This window comes from Glycine soja, chromosome 19 (assembly GCF_004193775.1).
Source record: "Glycine soja cultivar W05 chromosome 19, ASM419377v2, whole genome shotgun sequence".
Taxonomy (NCBI): Eukaryota; Viridiplantae; Streptophyta; class Magnoliopsida; order Fabales; family Fabaceae; genus Glycine; species Glycine soja.
This window is the reverse complement of record NC_041020.1, coordinates 40,227,234-40,245,325: the sequence shown is the minus strand read 5'-3', so window position 1 is coordinate 40,245,325 and position 18,092 is coordinate 40,227,234. Positions and strand designations below refer to the sequence as shown.

Below are 18,092 nucleotides of genomic sequence, written 5' to 3'. Positions count from 1 at the left end.
CATTTTAATCTTTGTAGTTAATAAGTGAATGTTGTAGTTTTTGAAGTTTAATAAGTGAATTTTTTAGTTTTTAAAATTTATATTTTAATTTTTAAAAGGTTTTTATAGTTATTTTTTTTAATTTTATTAGTTAATGAATTTTAACGACAAAGACCTTTTAAGAATTAAAAGATAGACTTCAGAAATTAAAAAATTCACTTAAATGATTAAAAGAAATAAGTGTAAAAACTATAAGAATTAAATGAATAATTAAATCATTTGAAAAATATTAATTTTATTTTTATAATTTTTTTTATTAATTTGATTCATATAAAAATAAAACATAAGTAATCTTCATAAGTTATTAGTCACCTTAGAAGACTGTCTAAGGAAATTATCACTTAAGACATTAAAAAAATGTTTTATTTGTATATAAACTAAATTAATAAAAAATTATAAGAATACAATTAATATTTTTAAAATTTTATGATACTCCATACATATTTTCTTTTTATTTTATGTTATGTTAAATCATTAATAACTCCCACCCGTAAGAATTGTAATAATCATAGAAGGACGAGGGCGAAGAGTGGGGAATATGGCAACCTGCAATCCGTTGTCATCAGCAACAATGTCACTGCATCAGCAACATTAAAATAGGTATTACTTTTGTTTACTTCTAATTAAAATAAGAATATCTTAATGTTTGGCTTTGCGAAGATGTCCCATCTGCCACATCTTCCCTGTGACCCTACTTCTCATCACCAAATTTTGTATTAATGAGTCAATAATGACACTAGGACACTAGGACCCTACTTCTCAGCATAATTAGGATATGATTTAAGGTGGCTAAAGATCAAACAAATAATTTCTTGATGAGAAAGTAAATTAATTAATCTTAGAAAAGTCAGCTTCATTATCCTAATATTCACACACACACACACACACACAGAAAAATCATTATCGTAACAACATACTACTTACATTTGCTACGCAATTGGTTGGTTTCCGTCAGTTTGTTGAAATAGTGGTAAGTAACAACAAACCGGTGTACGACTCAACTAACATGTTTGAATTGGATTTTAGTAAATGCATGATTCAACTCAATTAATTTTCAACAAATTACTTTAATTAATTTTTTAAGAAAAAAAATTAAATCTAGCTCAAATCAATTAGTTTACAAACCATTTGGATTGGATTGGATTGTTTGAATTGGATTTTAGTAAATGCATGATTCAACTCAATTAATTTTCAAAAAATTACTTTAATTAATTTTTTAAGAAAAAAAAATTTAAATCTAGCTCAAATCAATTAGTTTACAAATGATTTGAATTGGATTGGATTGAAGGGTCAAAACATTTAAATTTATATATTATTTTTAAAATTTAATATTTTTATAAGCTAACATTTTTATTAAATAAAATATTAAATATATTATTTATAATTGTTACATGTAATTAAATAATTTTTAAAAAAATACATGAAGAAATTGTATTATTATTAATATCATCATATAGACTAACATATTATGTTAAATATGATTTACAAATTAAAATATAATAAACAAGTATCACATTCACAAAGTCAAAGATCTAAAAACTAAAATTATTATATTATAATTTTTCACAATTCCAATATTCTTAAATAGATAAATTAGTAATTTCAACTAACAGCCATTCATGGTTTAGAATTTATGAAACTGTTTTGAGTTTTTTTTTTCCTGCTTTTAGTGGGAAAAGAATCTAACTAACCACTCTTATTGCTCCAATCATTTTTTTTTTTATTTCAACAAGATTTAATTTAGGTACCTTAAGGAATTCAAGTTAAATTTTATCCACAGCAATAACTTGTTGGTATACTGTTTAAGTTCGATCAGATTGCAGAAAAAAAATGGTTTTAGATAATTTAAAATTTACAGAATTAATTTTAGTTTAAATTAGTTAAATTAAAATGATTTTTTTTTATCAAAGTTCCTATCTCAAAAACAAAAGTTATAATAAAACTTAAGATTAATAATGAGATTAACATGCAAGTTACATTTTTCAGTTTTAATTTAACGTGTGTGATCTTACGACCAAACTTGGTTTTGATACAATGCTGCAACTAACCCAAAAACTTAAAAGCCATTGGCCCTCGACGTGCCACACATGCACCAGCCACCGTCCAACAGGAGAAAAGTCATGTAGAAAAGACCAACCACACATCAAAACCAAATAGTCAAAGGAAACCCCACAGGAGAAAAACACAGATATTCTCCCAACTAACCCATTGTAATCCTAGCTGAAATGGAAGTCATCAATGTAAAAACTAAAATCTAAAATGCATTTAATTCTTCAAACAGAAATTATATTTATATAATATTTTCATTTAAAAATGTATACAATACAAAGATAAAGAGAAGAACATAAATAAGGGATAAGATAGTTAGAAAAAAGTGTTGCATAAGTTGTACTCCTCGTGATATAACTTTTCTTCGATACCAAAGAATTAGATAAGCATTGGCATTCGGATATACATAGTTTATGCATGGAAACGTATAAAAGATTTTTACAATATCAATTTTTTTTATATAGAACACATTTTTACAGAAGATCATCTTACTTCAGTAGAATTATTATAAATAATAAAATTCTCTTATAATATATTTAACACAATTCCGTAGTTGGTGGTTTCACTATATCATATAATTGCAAATTATTATGTGTTTATGATAAAATTTTATAACGTTTACAGTAATTACTCACAATTCATCACAACGAGATGATTTCTTATGAATTTAACTGTATTTTTTTAATCAATACTGCAATTTTCCTTGTCAGCATGTCTTTTCGCTTACGACAATCGAAAATTTGATTGGAGCTCGTCTCAGTAAATCCTATGGAGCGAAATTGCAGTTGGCTCAAACCACAACAATCAAAAACCCAAATTATTCAGCGATGCAATTCAAAAACACAATATTAACCAAGCCAATAAGGGAGAATATCTAACAAGTTAATGATTTTTATTCTTTATTCATCAATCAATCACGTCATGGCAGCAACAAATTGTTACACAGCAAACCCCTAAAGTTTCAAATTCTTTTTGGATCCAATCAAAGAGAGAGAAAAAAGAACAGAGAGAGAGAGGATGTGATCTACCAGGTTACGTGGATGATGGAGTTGAAGATGCGAGAGATGGCGAGTCTGATGCGAAGAAAAGGGCGAAAGGAGAAGAGAGAGAAATCTTGCAGAAAGATCTGGAGGGTGTGGACGAAGAGGTTGAAACTGCGTATGGGAGGAATATACAAAGTGAGAGGCAAAGCAGAGAAGGCCACAGCGAACGCCAGTTGCAGCATTATTATTTTTCTTGTTTTGGATTTTGGTGAGAGTGAGAGAGCGAGGAATAATGTTGGATTTGGATTATGATGAATCAATTATTTCGTTAATGAAGATGATGGAATCTATATTGCTAATAAAATAATATCACGTCATTTTGGATACATAGGCAAAGCAATTGTTTTCTGATAAATCATAAATGGTTTTTTATTCGTAAATGAAGACATTTTTATATTAAAGAGGATATAATATATATTAACCATTAAATCTTATCATGCATGATTAAGATTAAAATACGCTCTATTCATGTGAATTTTTAAAGTCATGAGACTTTTATTTTTTAATGATCGTGTGACTTTGAAAAGCTTTTAATCTTCATCATCCATATAATTATATTGCCAAAATTTATTTCTTACATTCTCATATAAAATGTCTTTCTCACTAAATATACCCCATCAATCCTCAGAAAAATAGTGTGACAATTTCTTGTCTTTTTCTTCCATACCACACTCTTCATAAAACCTTGTTTTTCCATAAGAAAACTATTGGCAAGTTGAACTCTTGCATAATGCTGCGATGTAGCTTTTCATTTCATCTTAAATGTTTCATTTTCAAAAAGGAGCAACAGGACAGTAATACACGATATAAAAGAAATAATATAGTCTGTACCAAAAAAATAAAAATATGGATGTGTACATATCCCTGAATTTGACATTAAACTGATATTAACAGCTATTGTATACAACATGATCATGGGAATGCATACTTCCTATGACTATTCAAGTATGCAATGAAACCTATCTCAAAAATATTTTATCTGCACATACAAAAGTGAACTATGTACACTGAACAAATAAATAAAAAAAGGGGAGAAGAGTGATACCACAACTAAATGAGATCTTTTGTAATAAACTTGAAAAAAAGTTTGTTGCAACTCACGGAGAAGATATGCATGCTAGCAACTTGCAGCATAGCTGTTGTAACTCAGGTGAAGGATCTGACGAAGATATGGTTGAGAGTACAGACCTTGCTTGTAATAGTCCAACTGATATGTTTTCCAAAATCATATCTTCACTGGCCATAAGTGATGCTATTAGCTTTGCACCTGCCATCCTTTCCTGTTGAACATTAAAAATGCATCAACATTGTACGACATTTTCTCACACGTCAAGAGAAAATAATATGGCTCCACTCAGAAGAAAGCCATATCAGCTTATATATTTGTCCACTTTTTACCAAGCTGTCATCCATAACCTTTCTCCCAACATTTGGATTGCCTTAATTCTATTGGTTACCTTCTTTTTAATTTAAAGAAATATTCTCCATATTTTCCACGAAGTCACTACATATATAGGAATAGAATAACAGAAACTTATTAAATGTTCAGATAAACGTTATTGCACAAGGTCAGTGAAAATCTTATTAAATGACCTGGTAATTAGTTTCATGCCACAATCCAGACAGACAGACAGACAGTCACCACCAATATGTTCAATACAAGGACCCCAAGATCTAGCAAGTAACATACATAAGAGACTTGTGCAAAATTGTTTATTCTGATAACTTTACATATATGGTATTATTAATGTAGAGGAGCAAAGGTAATTTACCTTGTCTGACTCCTTCCTCAGGGCTTTTAGTGCCATTCTGAGAAGGTCAGATGCATAAGGAAGAACTGCAGATCTTAGATGATAGACGGCAGAAAATAGGACCTGGGTGCATGCTGCTCTAATCTCTGACTTCGTTTCAAACTGTTGACCAAATATAGTTAGTTTCATAACTGTTGAAATAGGAGAAAACAAAGGGATAATTGACTGAAAACTGTGTTTGAATACCCAGCGGATGCGGGTTTATATAGGTTTGGTTACATTAATTATACATAAATAGAGGATGTTTTGTTTCCTCTAAATCGAAGATTATGTGCCTATAAACCGCTATTATTAATAAATCAGAATATCATATTCTGATTTTCAACAATAACCAAGCAACATTGAAGTTTCAAGAACTAAAACTCTATTAAACTCATGCTATCAGGCAATCTAGATCTAAATATGTGCTGGTACCTCAAGAGAATGAAGGAGAAAAGGAATAACTTGTGCTGCAAAGGGCTTCTTGCAAGATTCTGATATCTTCTGGCAAGTGCTAATGAGAACATTACCCATACACAGACAAAAAGAAAGAGAAACAGCAGCAACAAATTCTGAGTTTTCATCCCCAAACTCTGGAGTTGAAGTTTGTTCATTCTTGTTATTAAAGAACTGATTGATCACATAGGTGACAACGGAATTCCCTGCAGCAGCAGACTCAACAGATTTGAGATGAAGCCACATTCAACTACCCAGTAGTATCATGCATTCATGCTTATATTCAGGAAAACACACATCAATAATACCTTTCTTCCCAAGAGCCCTTACTGTGTCTGGAATGGAATTGTTTATTGATTCCTTAGCTTGTAGCTCAGCACATATCATCAATGCTAGACAATCAATGCACCCATGTTGTGCTTTAGAAACTGAGAAAAAGTAATGTCCATCACAATTAGTTTTGGTTTAAATTAAACTGAAAGAAACATAGAAACTAAATACTTATGGACCTGAATCAGCGTTCAGACAAGGCCATAACAGTACTGTTTCAATCATCTTTCTAATCGAATACATTGAAGGATGAGAAAGTGACTCCCAGCCTCTGACCTATAAATCCAAAAAACCCACCTTACTGGAAGCCAAATTGAAACAGATAATGCCAGAAACTGAAACAGACTTCTAAAAAGCAGCACACAATTTAAATAATGATGGAGAAAAACATTTACCATAAGAGATGTGCAGATTGAAAATAAACAGGCCTTTATCTTCAGTACATTCTTAGAATCAACAGCCCTCTCTAACAGGGAGCAAACAAATGGGAGTAGAACCTAAAGAATCAGAAAGCGTAGAAAGGTTAAAGTAATAGTGCTATAAATAAACTCCCAATAATAGGTAACAACTAATAAGGTTAACTGTGGTGCCAGATTCAGATTGGATGTCTGCCATAAAGAGAAACAAGTTTAATATAAGGATTTATACATTTTACGATGTAATAATAATTATAACCAATTATCGAAAACTGACAGAATTAAGAACTCCATCAAAACAAAAATTCATACAAGGATTGAGTAATTGCATCTAAAAGTTTTCAATCATGTTGTAATGTTGTATACAAAACAATGTCAAAAAATCTCTCAAACTGAAATGTAAATAAAACCAAGGTTGTGCTTGTGGATGTCTTTCCAGAAAATTCATAAAAGAAAAAATTACTTGTGGATGAATGCGTCCACACAGCTCAGCAGAAAGCTTCCGAACTTCTTCAAATTCAAACTCACAAAAGGCCCTGAAAATAATGAATACCATGACATGCATCAGGTTCCTGTAATGTTTAGTAGAAGGAGACAAAGGCTATGTTCTTTAAGGGTGAACCTGTTTAGAAGGAAAGCAGCGATACAATCATAATCAATATCAGTGTCCCTGCTTCCTGCATCTACCTCGCAATGAAAAAATATATGCATAGCTTGTAATAACTTCAGAAGAAAAATATAATAATTAAATGAAAAAGGACGTAATTTCTAGACTGATAGAGACATGCAGTAGTCTATGCACAATACTCAAGAACCTGAGATTATATATAGGATTGAAGTCCACAGTCATGACTTCATATAACTAAGAAAGAGAGAACTTAAAAATTTCAATGTGGCTGTGCTGTCTCTGTTCAATCATCTTTCTTTAAACTACAAGTCTACCAAGTGTAGGTCCAGTAGGGGATATATTTATTTAAACAATTTAGCAGAATATCCATAAAATGTAAAAGCATAGTCCACGAGCTTTATAAAAAAGAATCACATAGTTGGTACCTTTCTATCCAACTTTTACAAAATTTCAATTCAGTGGGCTAGCAACCAAATTTGGGCCGTGCCAAATTCATGAGCATATAGAAACAGGGACAAAGCCCTGATTCCACGAGCTTTTAATTCACACATCAGAAGATTGGATAAACAGACTTTAATACCAGGTAAAACTGACAGTATAACTATTAACAAAAACAAAAATAATGAACTCAAAGCAAAGGTTTAAAAGACCATCAGACAGGCAGATACACAAGACAGGAATATATACCCTGGATTATATTTTGACTGAGATGTCCATACATAATTGATGAATTGAGGTCATTGAAAGTTTTCAGGGGAAGAATCTTAATTATGAGCAAAGGGCATAAATGCTCAAACAGAGACTGCTGCATTTCTTCAAACTCATCACAGGTGTAGGTTCTTTGCTCCCATCTTGATAAGAAACTTTCATCAATCCTGCAACAGAATAGAGAATGTATCAGGAAAGAAACTACCACCAACAAATTAAATAATTATGCAAGCCTTTGCTCACACAATTACTTTACATTTAGTGTTTACTCATCAATTTTTGATTTAATCAACACATGAATTTCTCCCACTTTTGAGACATATAGACACACTCACTGATGACAGAATATATGGACAAAAAGATTTTAGTATTGCAATAATCCAAACGAACACACTCTATGATTATGAGTGAGATTAATACTACCTCCATCCTTATATATAAGACCCTTTCAACTAATTCAAACCCTTTAAGAAAAGTGGTTAATTTAGTTAATCACATTAAATTTGTCAATTATTTATAGTGCTCTTCCAAAATTACCCTTCATTTCTCTTACCACTTAAATTGCTTCCCACCAAGGAATAATTAATGTTTGGAGAGAGAATACTGTAATTATTTAAGTGTATTATAGGATAAAAATAATTAATGCACCAAACTTTTAAAAGAGGGTCTTATAAAAAGGGACAATCAATAAAGTGAAAAGAGTCTTATATATAGGGACATAGGTAGTATATCTCATTTGACTTTAAAAAAAAAAAACTTTACAAATGCATCCTAATTTACCAATGACAGACAGACTATTCTGATAAGAATGAAAAGAGCATACAATAACAGCACAAATTTTCATTTTGCTTTTCATACATTCACAGCTTTGCTAATAAGATCATAAATTTTTTAGAGATCACTTAGGTCTCAAGAGTTCTATTATTCTATAACACCAACCAACCAAGCCACATCAAAGAATTATGTAAGCCCCCATGCCCATCAGCTCTATAAAGTACAGCACAATTTGAATATCTTCTTTGACCTCAATCAATGTGGAGTGCATCAGGTTTCTTTATCATCCATTGGCTTTTCAAATCTAGATTTCTTATAATATTTGACACCAACATACAGCTCTTTGTTTTTACAGTTAAAGCTTTTGAGCTCATAATTATAGATAAGAGGAAAATATAACAGCTATACTGTTTATTTTAAAAGATTTAAGACAGCATTTGATCTTTAAAAAAATGTACTAGAAATACTCACTTCTTCTGTTCTTTAACGTGTAGCAGAACATGATGCAATACAAGATCAGCAACATTTGCCAGGTTTTCACTTATATAACTCAAAAATTTGACAATAGTTGCATTTGATGGATCTCCAAACATCTTGTCAACCAGTGGTCCAATTAATAAGTTCCAGTCTTGAACCTGATTGGAATTAACAAATTAAAATACTTTTGCTAATATGAATTCCTGTATCATGGTCAAGCCACAGGTAAACAAGGGGAAATAGATATATCAAAGGTAGTGAACAGTCATCAATCAAGAAAAAGAGTGTCAAACCTCAACTCCAAAAACTGAGTTTAGTTAGAGAAAGAAAGAAACCATTTTGGACCTGTACCCAAGAGCTTAAGCTTCGGCATGATTTGGTTCTTAACATGGGCAAGGGCAACTTCTACCAAACAGCTAAGAGTTTCATTGTAACCTCCCCAAGTTTCATAATCAAATTAAACTTTAACTAGGTCAGGAAGGCTAGTGCTATGTCATTGTCCATGCTTTGAGAACAAAGGGTTTTCATGTAAGGGGGGCAGATCAGAGATAAACAATCATTCTTAGGTGTACACCAAACAGATCATACTTTTGGGATTATTTGGGTTTTAGACAGATTAAAGAGGAATCTAGTAACACAACATTGCTTTAGCAAATTAGCAGGCTTAAAATGTTGAAATAATCTGTTAGTATTTATCACTATTATGAAGTCTTAAAAGTCTACAATTTCAATTAACCAACTCGACCATTTTACTTTTCAACTTAAAAAATATATCAGTCATCTATTTCTTGATGAGATTTCCACATTGACAAAAAACAAAGGAGAGAAAAAGAAAAAAGAATCATGTCCATAACTGTTGATTGGGAAGTATAAAGTTATGATGTGAGACATGCACTCTAAAGGGTAAAGTACATAATAGTTATAGACGTTGATTGGAAAGTCAATGGTCATAATTGTGATAGAGTACATGCACATGTATAACAAATTATGTAGTTAAAATCTCAATTGATGATTCTCCAATCAACAGCTATAACCCCATACATTTATTCTGAACTTTAAAGTGAGCCAAATCCCACAACCATACACATAATGGATGCAACCATGCTCAATCTATCATCTTACACTTTTAGACCATACTGGAACCAGTTTGAGTACTTGGTCAGCATCCAACTTTGACCCTGACATCAAATAAAAAACAAATGAGAACATAATGGATGCAGTATTTTTAACTAATAAGAATATAAAACAGAAGTGCATAACTGAGAAACTGATATTACAAGTTGCTCAATATTATAGTCACAGTTGTGAATAAGAAAAATAATAAGAAATTATCACAATTTGAAGTGAACAGTATTGAGTGTGTGTGTGTGTGCATCTTGAAAATATAACACATTGAAGTGACATGTACTCGTACAGTTTTATACATCCTTATATAAGCCAGTATTGAGAAAAACTCAAATCCCACATCGGTTAGAGATAGTGTCAAGATAGAGTATATAAGTGAGGGCAACCCTCACCCTATGAGCTAGATTTTGGGATTGAGTTAAGCCTAAACCCACATTCGAAGAGCCAGTTAAAATCAGTTAGCACCAATAAAAATTTGGCAATCTTACACGATTATTTAAAATGCAGAATGTGATTTTCATATCTATGACTTCTGGATAGCAACAAGTGGATGATCTTGCACTATTTCAAAGGGAGAAACTAAGAAAGCATTACTTTCCACAACAAACTGTGTTCAAAAACTTGATGAACTTTAGCTTTAGAAGATACAGCCATAAAAAAACTGCTTGAAATTGGTATGGAATTTTACAAAAAAAAAAAAAAAGATCTACAAATCAATGGCATCCAACTAACAGGAGATTTTCATGAAAATGCATCCTTGAGAAGTTATTAAACAGTATAAAACTAACCTACTATTACACGTGTCAATAAATGCTCAACCTACCTTCTATAAATGTTGATATAGAAAATAGAATTAGCAAAGCAATGAAATGCATAGTCTGTCAAATTGTGATGTTGGAAGTAGGAAAAAAATAATACCTTTATCTCCAGTAGACTGTGTAAGGTCTAGGCTTTTACTCATGTTGCTGGAAGGATAAGGAAGCCAAAGTTTTAGTCAAGCAGTGATATCTAAACGTATCAAAATATTCTTAGTTTTTAAACTCCAGCTCTAGAAACAGTTTCTATAAGTTCAGCTCCAAACTTAAAAACCCAGTAGAAGGAGGAGCATAGAAAAGGAAACATACCTAAGACAGTCAAGAAGCAAGAATATTATTTCAATTCTCTGGTTGTGATGTTTGAGGACCCCAATGATGGCATCACTAGCAGATGATTGGCTCTCATCTGGAGAGTAGACAAGACCAACCAGTGCAGGCAAGTACAATGGAGGGTCTGCAAAAGTAATTCAGCAATGAAAATGTGTCACAAGCATTTGCATAGGCTAGTCCAATTCCAAACATTTTTGTTACAATATATTTTCAGGATCACCATAATGTGGTACGGAATTCATGCGAAAACATTACTGCTTAAATACATATATGTAAGTCAAAGTAAAAGAGAGGAGCACAACAAATAATGACAATGAATGAATCATTTGAAAGAGGAAATAAAGGAAGAGAGAGAAGTAAAAGAAAAATGCAAAGAAGCAATCAACCTAAAAGCTTAAGCTATTAGATGCAAGCTTGGAAATTGTTTTTAATCACACATGTTAAACACACCTTGTCACCTCCTTAAATGAAAACTCTTTAGACTTGAGGTGTGAATAAAGCATGTGCCCACCAATATCTTTTGGTTCAAATTAAATTTTAAAACAAATAAGATGGTGCTTAATCATTTGGTCGAATGTCCAACACCATGTCAAGAACCAATCATCCCTAAAGCTCCAGCCAATACAAGACCCAATAATACTTGATAATTTATGTAACCTATAAGAAATATTAAAAAAAAACATTACACCTTATATTTCAGTTTTAATGCTAACCTATCATTGGAAGTAATTTGGATGCCTGCTCACGAATCTTAGTTTCTTCATCTCCAAGCCGCTCTAGCAATTTGTTGGCCATATCTTGCCTAAAATACACATTTCAACAAATAAACATACAAACAACTAAAAAATACGGTATAACAACATAAGCAATCATACCAAGCAGAAGAAGGCATTAAATTTTGTGACTTTGATGATATATGCAAGACTTCTGATATAACATCCATAGCATTTCTTCTCTGTGAAATGTTTCCAGAAGCAAGGCGCTTTAGAACTTCCATAAGGCACTGATCACCTTCGCTCCTGGAGGATCATCACACATATCAGTTCTAAATTTAAAAGGAAAATATTTCAGACTTAAAAGTGCTCCTACTTAGTATCATAAGACTAAGAGAAAGAATTAAATGACTACATTGAGCAGTATTCTGCTATCAGCATAACAACAGCTTTAGCTGTACCATCCTGCTCATCTAGAAGGTGAAGCAGAAAAGGTATCACACTATTTGCCTGCCTATTGTCAGTAAGTGCATCTTCTTGTGAGTAATCTGGCCTCAGAATGATAGCCTTGAATATTGAAACTACCCCAACTATCACATCTTCATCAGTGCAATTAAGCTACAGAAAAAAAAGGGAAAAGTAAAAGCTAAGTGGTCACTCTGATAAGAGAATCTATACCCAAACTACTAAACACAGTTTCATTAGTAACTGACTTCTAAATGCATCATAACTAAAAAATAGCTACATAACAAGCAACTCATATAGTTCTATATCAATATGCAGAATAAAAGCCCAATTGCACATAGCAGATGGCAATGTCTGTATCATCCATCAAGGAAACCAGAGGGTGCTGAACCTAGACAGACTCCCAGGAAGTATGAACAATTGCATGACACCATGTGACAATGAAATAATTTTCTTTTGTTTTCTTTTCCTCAACATCAAATGATCAAATTACAGCATAGCAAACTTAAACAAAACAAGTTCTTTGGCATTAAGATCAGTACACTACTTAATCTTATGTTGTCTTAAAGGTGTGCTGGGTAGCTACTATAGAATTCAAAGAAATTCCCATTCCATTCCAACCAGGATAAATTCAATTACTAATATACCCTTTGTCTTCCATCTCAAACTACTTTATCTATCTATCAACTATGTGAACTTAAATTTATCGAATGTCAGGTAGTTCAAGACTCTAGACTTTGTAAAATTAAGAAATAGTACTCTGCTTTGACAGTGCATCATAGGCAAAGCAACAATGTTAATTATACTATGGAATGGTTTGACAAAATGTCAGTTTCTACAGACAGTTACTACTCAAAATTACAGCATTGATTTTTCTATCAAATGCTAAGGGCATTATTATTAATGCATTGAAGGCACTGCCAACACCATGTAATACAAGTTCAGAACTAAGAACGGACTATAGTAAAAATAGTATAGATGGTATCCTTATTCTAAGTTTCTAATGATAACAATTGAGTGCTAAACCTGATCCATGGGAAAGTATATGCTAAATTTTTAGGGAGAAAAAACATAACACATTCATTTGCAGGACTAAATGGTTATGTAATGGTTTTGTTTAAGAATATATCTGCAATATATTCCCCAAGACCTCAAGAAGAGGTACCTGTGGTACTAGAATGCATGAAATATTCATCCCAAATTCTGACACCATGCTTTCAAATCTCTTGCTGTCCAGACGTCCCAGCAGTAAGCATAAACAATTCAAAAAGAATTTTCTGGTCTCCAACCCACCATCATTGTTGTCAGTATAGCCACCACCAGTGTGGTTGTCCATATAATGCTGCAATTTTTCATGGATATCAGCAACAAAACAATTCCATCACACAGAATCGCATGAAGCCACAAAGAATTGAGTTATTATGTCATCATATCAAATATTATTATCACCTAGTGACCTATTTCTGATCCACTTGAACTAATGTAGCTCTAGCCAGTAACAATTACAAATTCACCATATAAAATGCTCAAAACTAAAGAAAACACACACCACAAATTTGGTGGAGAACAGAGATATCAAAAGAACAATATTACCTTGTTAAGCATCACCTTAAACTCCCAGCTTAAGAACAGTATATGATCGGTCAATATATTTTACAGAGGTAACATGAGACTGCTACTTCATAAAATGCTAAATGAAATGTATGCCACTAACACTCATACTCACAATAAGACTGCCAAAAATTGCACGAGAGACTATTGAGAGACACATTCCCTTCGATATATGCAGTAAATGAATTAAAGCCTAAACATCTATATAATATAAAGTGAAGTCAGTCAGCATATATTTCTATTTGCAGACAAAATAAACAAGTCAAGAATAATTTATCTCCCTTGACAAACATCAACATCAAACAGAGAAACCTTGCCATACAATATCAATCGGGACATAAGGTGATTGCTCAAATTACTTCAATACATCATTACAGCTACTCTCTATATTGCATATAACCTGAATGCCAGACATATACTGGTTCAACAGTTCCTTGTAATGCTGAGAGAACTTCTTATCTTCCAGGTGTAGGAGCATGCTATAATGCTTCCAGCAAGAAGAGAGCAGTAAATCCCCAGTCTTGAGAACATTAGAATCTGTCTTCAATGCTGCAGACAAAAGAAAAATTATGATCCATAGAAGGCTACTACGTGAAAGAATTGAATATCAAGTAGACTATAAAAATGCATTGATTCCAGAACCTGCTTCATGTTGAAAGGACCCATAGTGATCCTTTATCTCCTCCAGCCATTTAAGAACTTGCCCCAAGCCTTTGGCATGTAAAAAACGACTTTTCTTGCTCCACTGCAATATAGAGTTGAATATTGAACAACTGAATAAGTTCAGTGCAAAGTTCAACAGAAAGCAACAGGAAGAAGTTATTGCTTGAACCATGTTTTTTACATTCTTATTTCATATGTATGTTCATGTTAGTAATTTTGTATGCCATTTAGAATTCAGTTTCAAGTTTGATGCTGATAATACTTTCTGCAGAAGCAGATGAGTACCCATCACAATATCTGAGGTAGTTTTAAATTAGTTTCCCCTCTGACAAGGAATGTGAAAAAAGAGCTCAATTATTTTCATTCCATTTATTCAGAATGCAGATCCATTTGATCTCAAGGATGCAATAACTAGGCTTGTAAATAATCATGAACCTAATATCAGAACAGGCTTTTTTTTTATCAAATTCAAGATAACAGAAAATGTTCCCACGGCTGACCTTCTAAAGTCTTCTTCATACTGTGTAGTTAAATAACTCCATCACTTTCTAATGTTTGCTTATTCAATATGATTTTCCTTATTGGATATCATAAATTGCATAATACGAATATATGAAACGTAGTCTAAAACATGGATGATTCAAACAAGAATTAAGAGTGTATAACTTACAGAAAGGAGTCTTTGCACCAAACAAATAATGTCATCTAAATGATGCCACAGAGTATAGTCCCTTTCAATCTTTGACATCAACAAAGATTTTGATTCCAAGTTCACTTTCTTGTCAATAGTAGGAGACTGTACAAAAGTAATTTCCTGATCTTTTGCTCTTGTATTTAATTTTGACTTCTTACTCTCGGCCACTTTCGTTAATGCTCCCGAAAGGGACAAAAAACAATCAGCGGCAGACACTCCAAGGCGAGATGGCAACTCAAAACCATCTTGCAAAGTGCTGAAGAGCCAGTGATCAGATAACGAAAATTGATGGTATAATCAGTGAATTAATAAAAGAACATTATAAAGATGCTATCATAAAAAGGGCAAATGGGAGAGATATGGAGTTGACATTATTGGAAAAATAAATGGGTAGCATACTACAACAAGAAACACTAAATTTATGAAGAGGAACATCTGTGTACAATTGAGTTTATTATTGAATATTGAACACATCAATAATCAGTCAAATGCTTCTAGGCAACAGAATATTATCTCCTGAAAGTATCTGATGAATGCTTGAATACATGATGCAAGACATGTGTGCTTACATAATATAATATACAAGAAAATAAAAGGCAAATATCTTGATAAATGAACCACTATTGGATATCATAAGTAAAATGAACCACTAAACAACATGAACCACCATTTACATTAACGAAAGATATTCATGAGAAATGACATTACCTTCCTTTACTCACAATGCCAGCCAAATCCGGAAGGCAGGTGGAGAGTATCTTCAACAAATCGCCATACCTCCCCCTTATTCCTAGCAAACACAAGTTAATTAATCACACCAATTGAAATTGAAACAAAAGCTTTCCTATTCTCTAAACTTGTTCTCCGTGAATACACTACAAACAGGTGAAACAGTGAGAGCGAAAATCGGAAACTCACCACCAAACATGGACTGATGAGCTGAATTCTCGAACTCAACAAGATTCCGGAGAAGGAGACACCAACCAAGCAACAAGTAGCGATCGTGCACGTGCTTTCTGGAGACAATGCTAGCAAGAGCCTCAGCAACGGGCTGAAAAAGAAGCTCGTCCTGGAAGAGCCAGCTCAGCAGAATCATCGCTTGGTCACCATGCTTCGACTTCAACGCCTGCCAATCAAAAATGAAGAAACACACAACAACGTTACGAAAAGAGAAGAAAATTCAAATTAAACAAATTAAGCGGAAGGAGAAATTGAATACGTTGTCGATGACGGGAAGAAGAACTTCATCGAGGGAAGAGTTGTTGGTTCTAGAATCGGTTACGAAGCTGAGGAAGAACCAGAGAGAGTCTTCGAGGGAAGCGAGTGAAGTGTGCGAGCGTGAATGTGAGGAGAGACGATGAATAGAGTCGTGAAGCTTCTTTGGGCGGGAAGTGAGAAGAGAAGTTATCGCACGTGCGAGCGAGACAGAGACTATGGATTCGCGTTGAGGCTCAGATTTCCATAGCAACTCTTCTTCTCCCTCCATTCTTCCTTCTCCTTCTCTTCAACGTACTCTCCTCTCGATAGAAAAGGGCTTCGTTTCTCGTTTCTTGTTTCCGGCGATTACTGGACTCACTGGAACGACGTCGTACTGTGTGATGTGATGACAGGTTTTTATTTTTAGTTTAGTTACGCTTTTTGTCTTTATACTTGTAAAACCTTTTTTTTCTATTTCCTATAATTTAAAATTTCTCATTCGGATTTCATGGTTACAATTTTATAACCCTTTTGATTTTCACCTATCTAACACCATTACATAATTTTCGATCTTATATTACCAATTTCAATTTTACATATGTTTGAAAGGATTTAAATATAACGATATTATTAGCCAACTTTAAACAATAAGAATTAAAAGAAGTTAACTATAAAGACCTTTTTGTGGGCAAATATTAGCAAATAATATGTTATGTTAATTTATATAGATAAAAATGAAATATTTTAAAGTGTAAACAGTCCCTTGTGTAGTTCGTTGTATTTTTAAAAGATGAAAATACAAAATTTAGTTTTCGAAAGTGTAAAAAGTGTTATAAATATATCTCACCGTTAACTTCCATCCGTCAGCGTTAATAAAATAACCTACGTGACACAAAGGAAAAAATTTGTCATTGAAATTATTGTCGATGTAATCATCTCTAATTGTCACCATAAACTAATATTTGTCCTATAATATTTTTTAACTTTTTGTCTTCCTACTTCACTGACAAATAGGTTCATAAAAATACAAAATCTAGTCTCCAAAGGGTAAGAAGTGTGACAAAATATATCTAAACGTTAAAAGTAGATTGTGACTAATTATTATAATTTGAAAAAAATTATAATGATTGCAACAATTTTTTTTTGACAAACTGGTAAATTAAATTGAGTCTAAAAGAAAAAAGAATACTCTTTTATAAACTATAAATAATTATTTTACCCTCTCATGCTTGATGAAAGGTTCAAGTAAAAAAAATAATTATTATAAAACATTATAGTTAAATTAGATGCATTAATAATTTTTAGGAAAAATTGTAATTTTAATGACACTTTTAATTTGTAAAAAGCAATAATCTCCTTTGGAATGATTTTTTTAAAGGTTATATTTTTTAAATGATCAGTCAATAAAAAATAATTGTGTATGATTTTAAAAAATAATTTAAAAATTAACAAACTTTTACTATTATAATTTGTAATTTGATGTCATTGTATATACTAATAGACATTCATATTTTATTATGAAAAAATTATAAAAAAAAATTAAATAAATAGTTTTTTATTAAAAAGAAATAATGATTTTCTTATTGTTTTATAGTAAAATTTCTTTCTTTTTTCTGTGTTTATTTCATTTATTCAAAAATTAACAACCAAATTATTGATTTTTTTTTAGTTGAAGAAAAGTAAGAAGAATTCGTCAAAACAATAAAAATTCAGCCTCATTGATAATATTTTATGCATATCTCAAGAGTTGATGAAACTTGAAAATGATA

The 18,092-nt window shown here is 32.1% G+C and overlaps 1 protein-coding gene across 2 annotated transcripts; it reads right to left on the bottom strand.

Annotated features, from left to right (window-relative positions):
- Nucleotides 1-3,957: 3,957 nt before the first annotated feature.
- On the bottom strand, nt 3,958-16,729 carry LOC114400323. 2 transcript variants are annotated; one of them, XM_028362733.1, is made up of 23 exons: nt 16,346-16,728; nt 16,045-16,252; nt 15,835-15,916; nt 15,103-15,382; nt 14,412-14,514; nt 14,170-14,318; nt 13,324-13,500; nt 12,109-12,311; nt 11,856-11,999; nt 11,694-11,782; nt 10,960-11,104; nt 10,754-10,800; nt 9,833-9,888; nt 8,705-8,868; nt 7,439-7,626; nt 6,746-6,806; nt 6,587-6,659; nt 6,103-6,204; nt 5,887-5,983; nt 5,686-5,805; nt 5,357-5,583; nt 4,904-5,044; nt 3,958-4,411 (listed from the first exon to the last, which is right to left on the bottom strand). In XM_028362733.1, the coding sequence occupies exons 1-23, from the start codon at nt 16,610-16,612 to the stop codon at nt 4,229-4,231; spliced, it is 3,306 nt and encodes a 1,101-aa protein (XP_028218534.1). In that variant the 5' UTR covers nt 16,613-16,728; the 3' UTR covers nt 3,958-4,228. The 2 variants fall into 2 exon arrangements, with proteins under 2 accessions (XP_028218534.1, XP_028218535.1); XM_028362734.1 differs by having other exon boundaries at nt 4,200-4,411; nt 6,746-6,800; nt 16,346-16,729.
- Between the last annotated feature and the right edge of the window lie 1,363 nt (nt 16,730-18,092).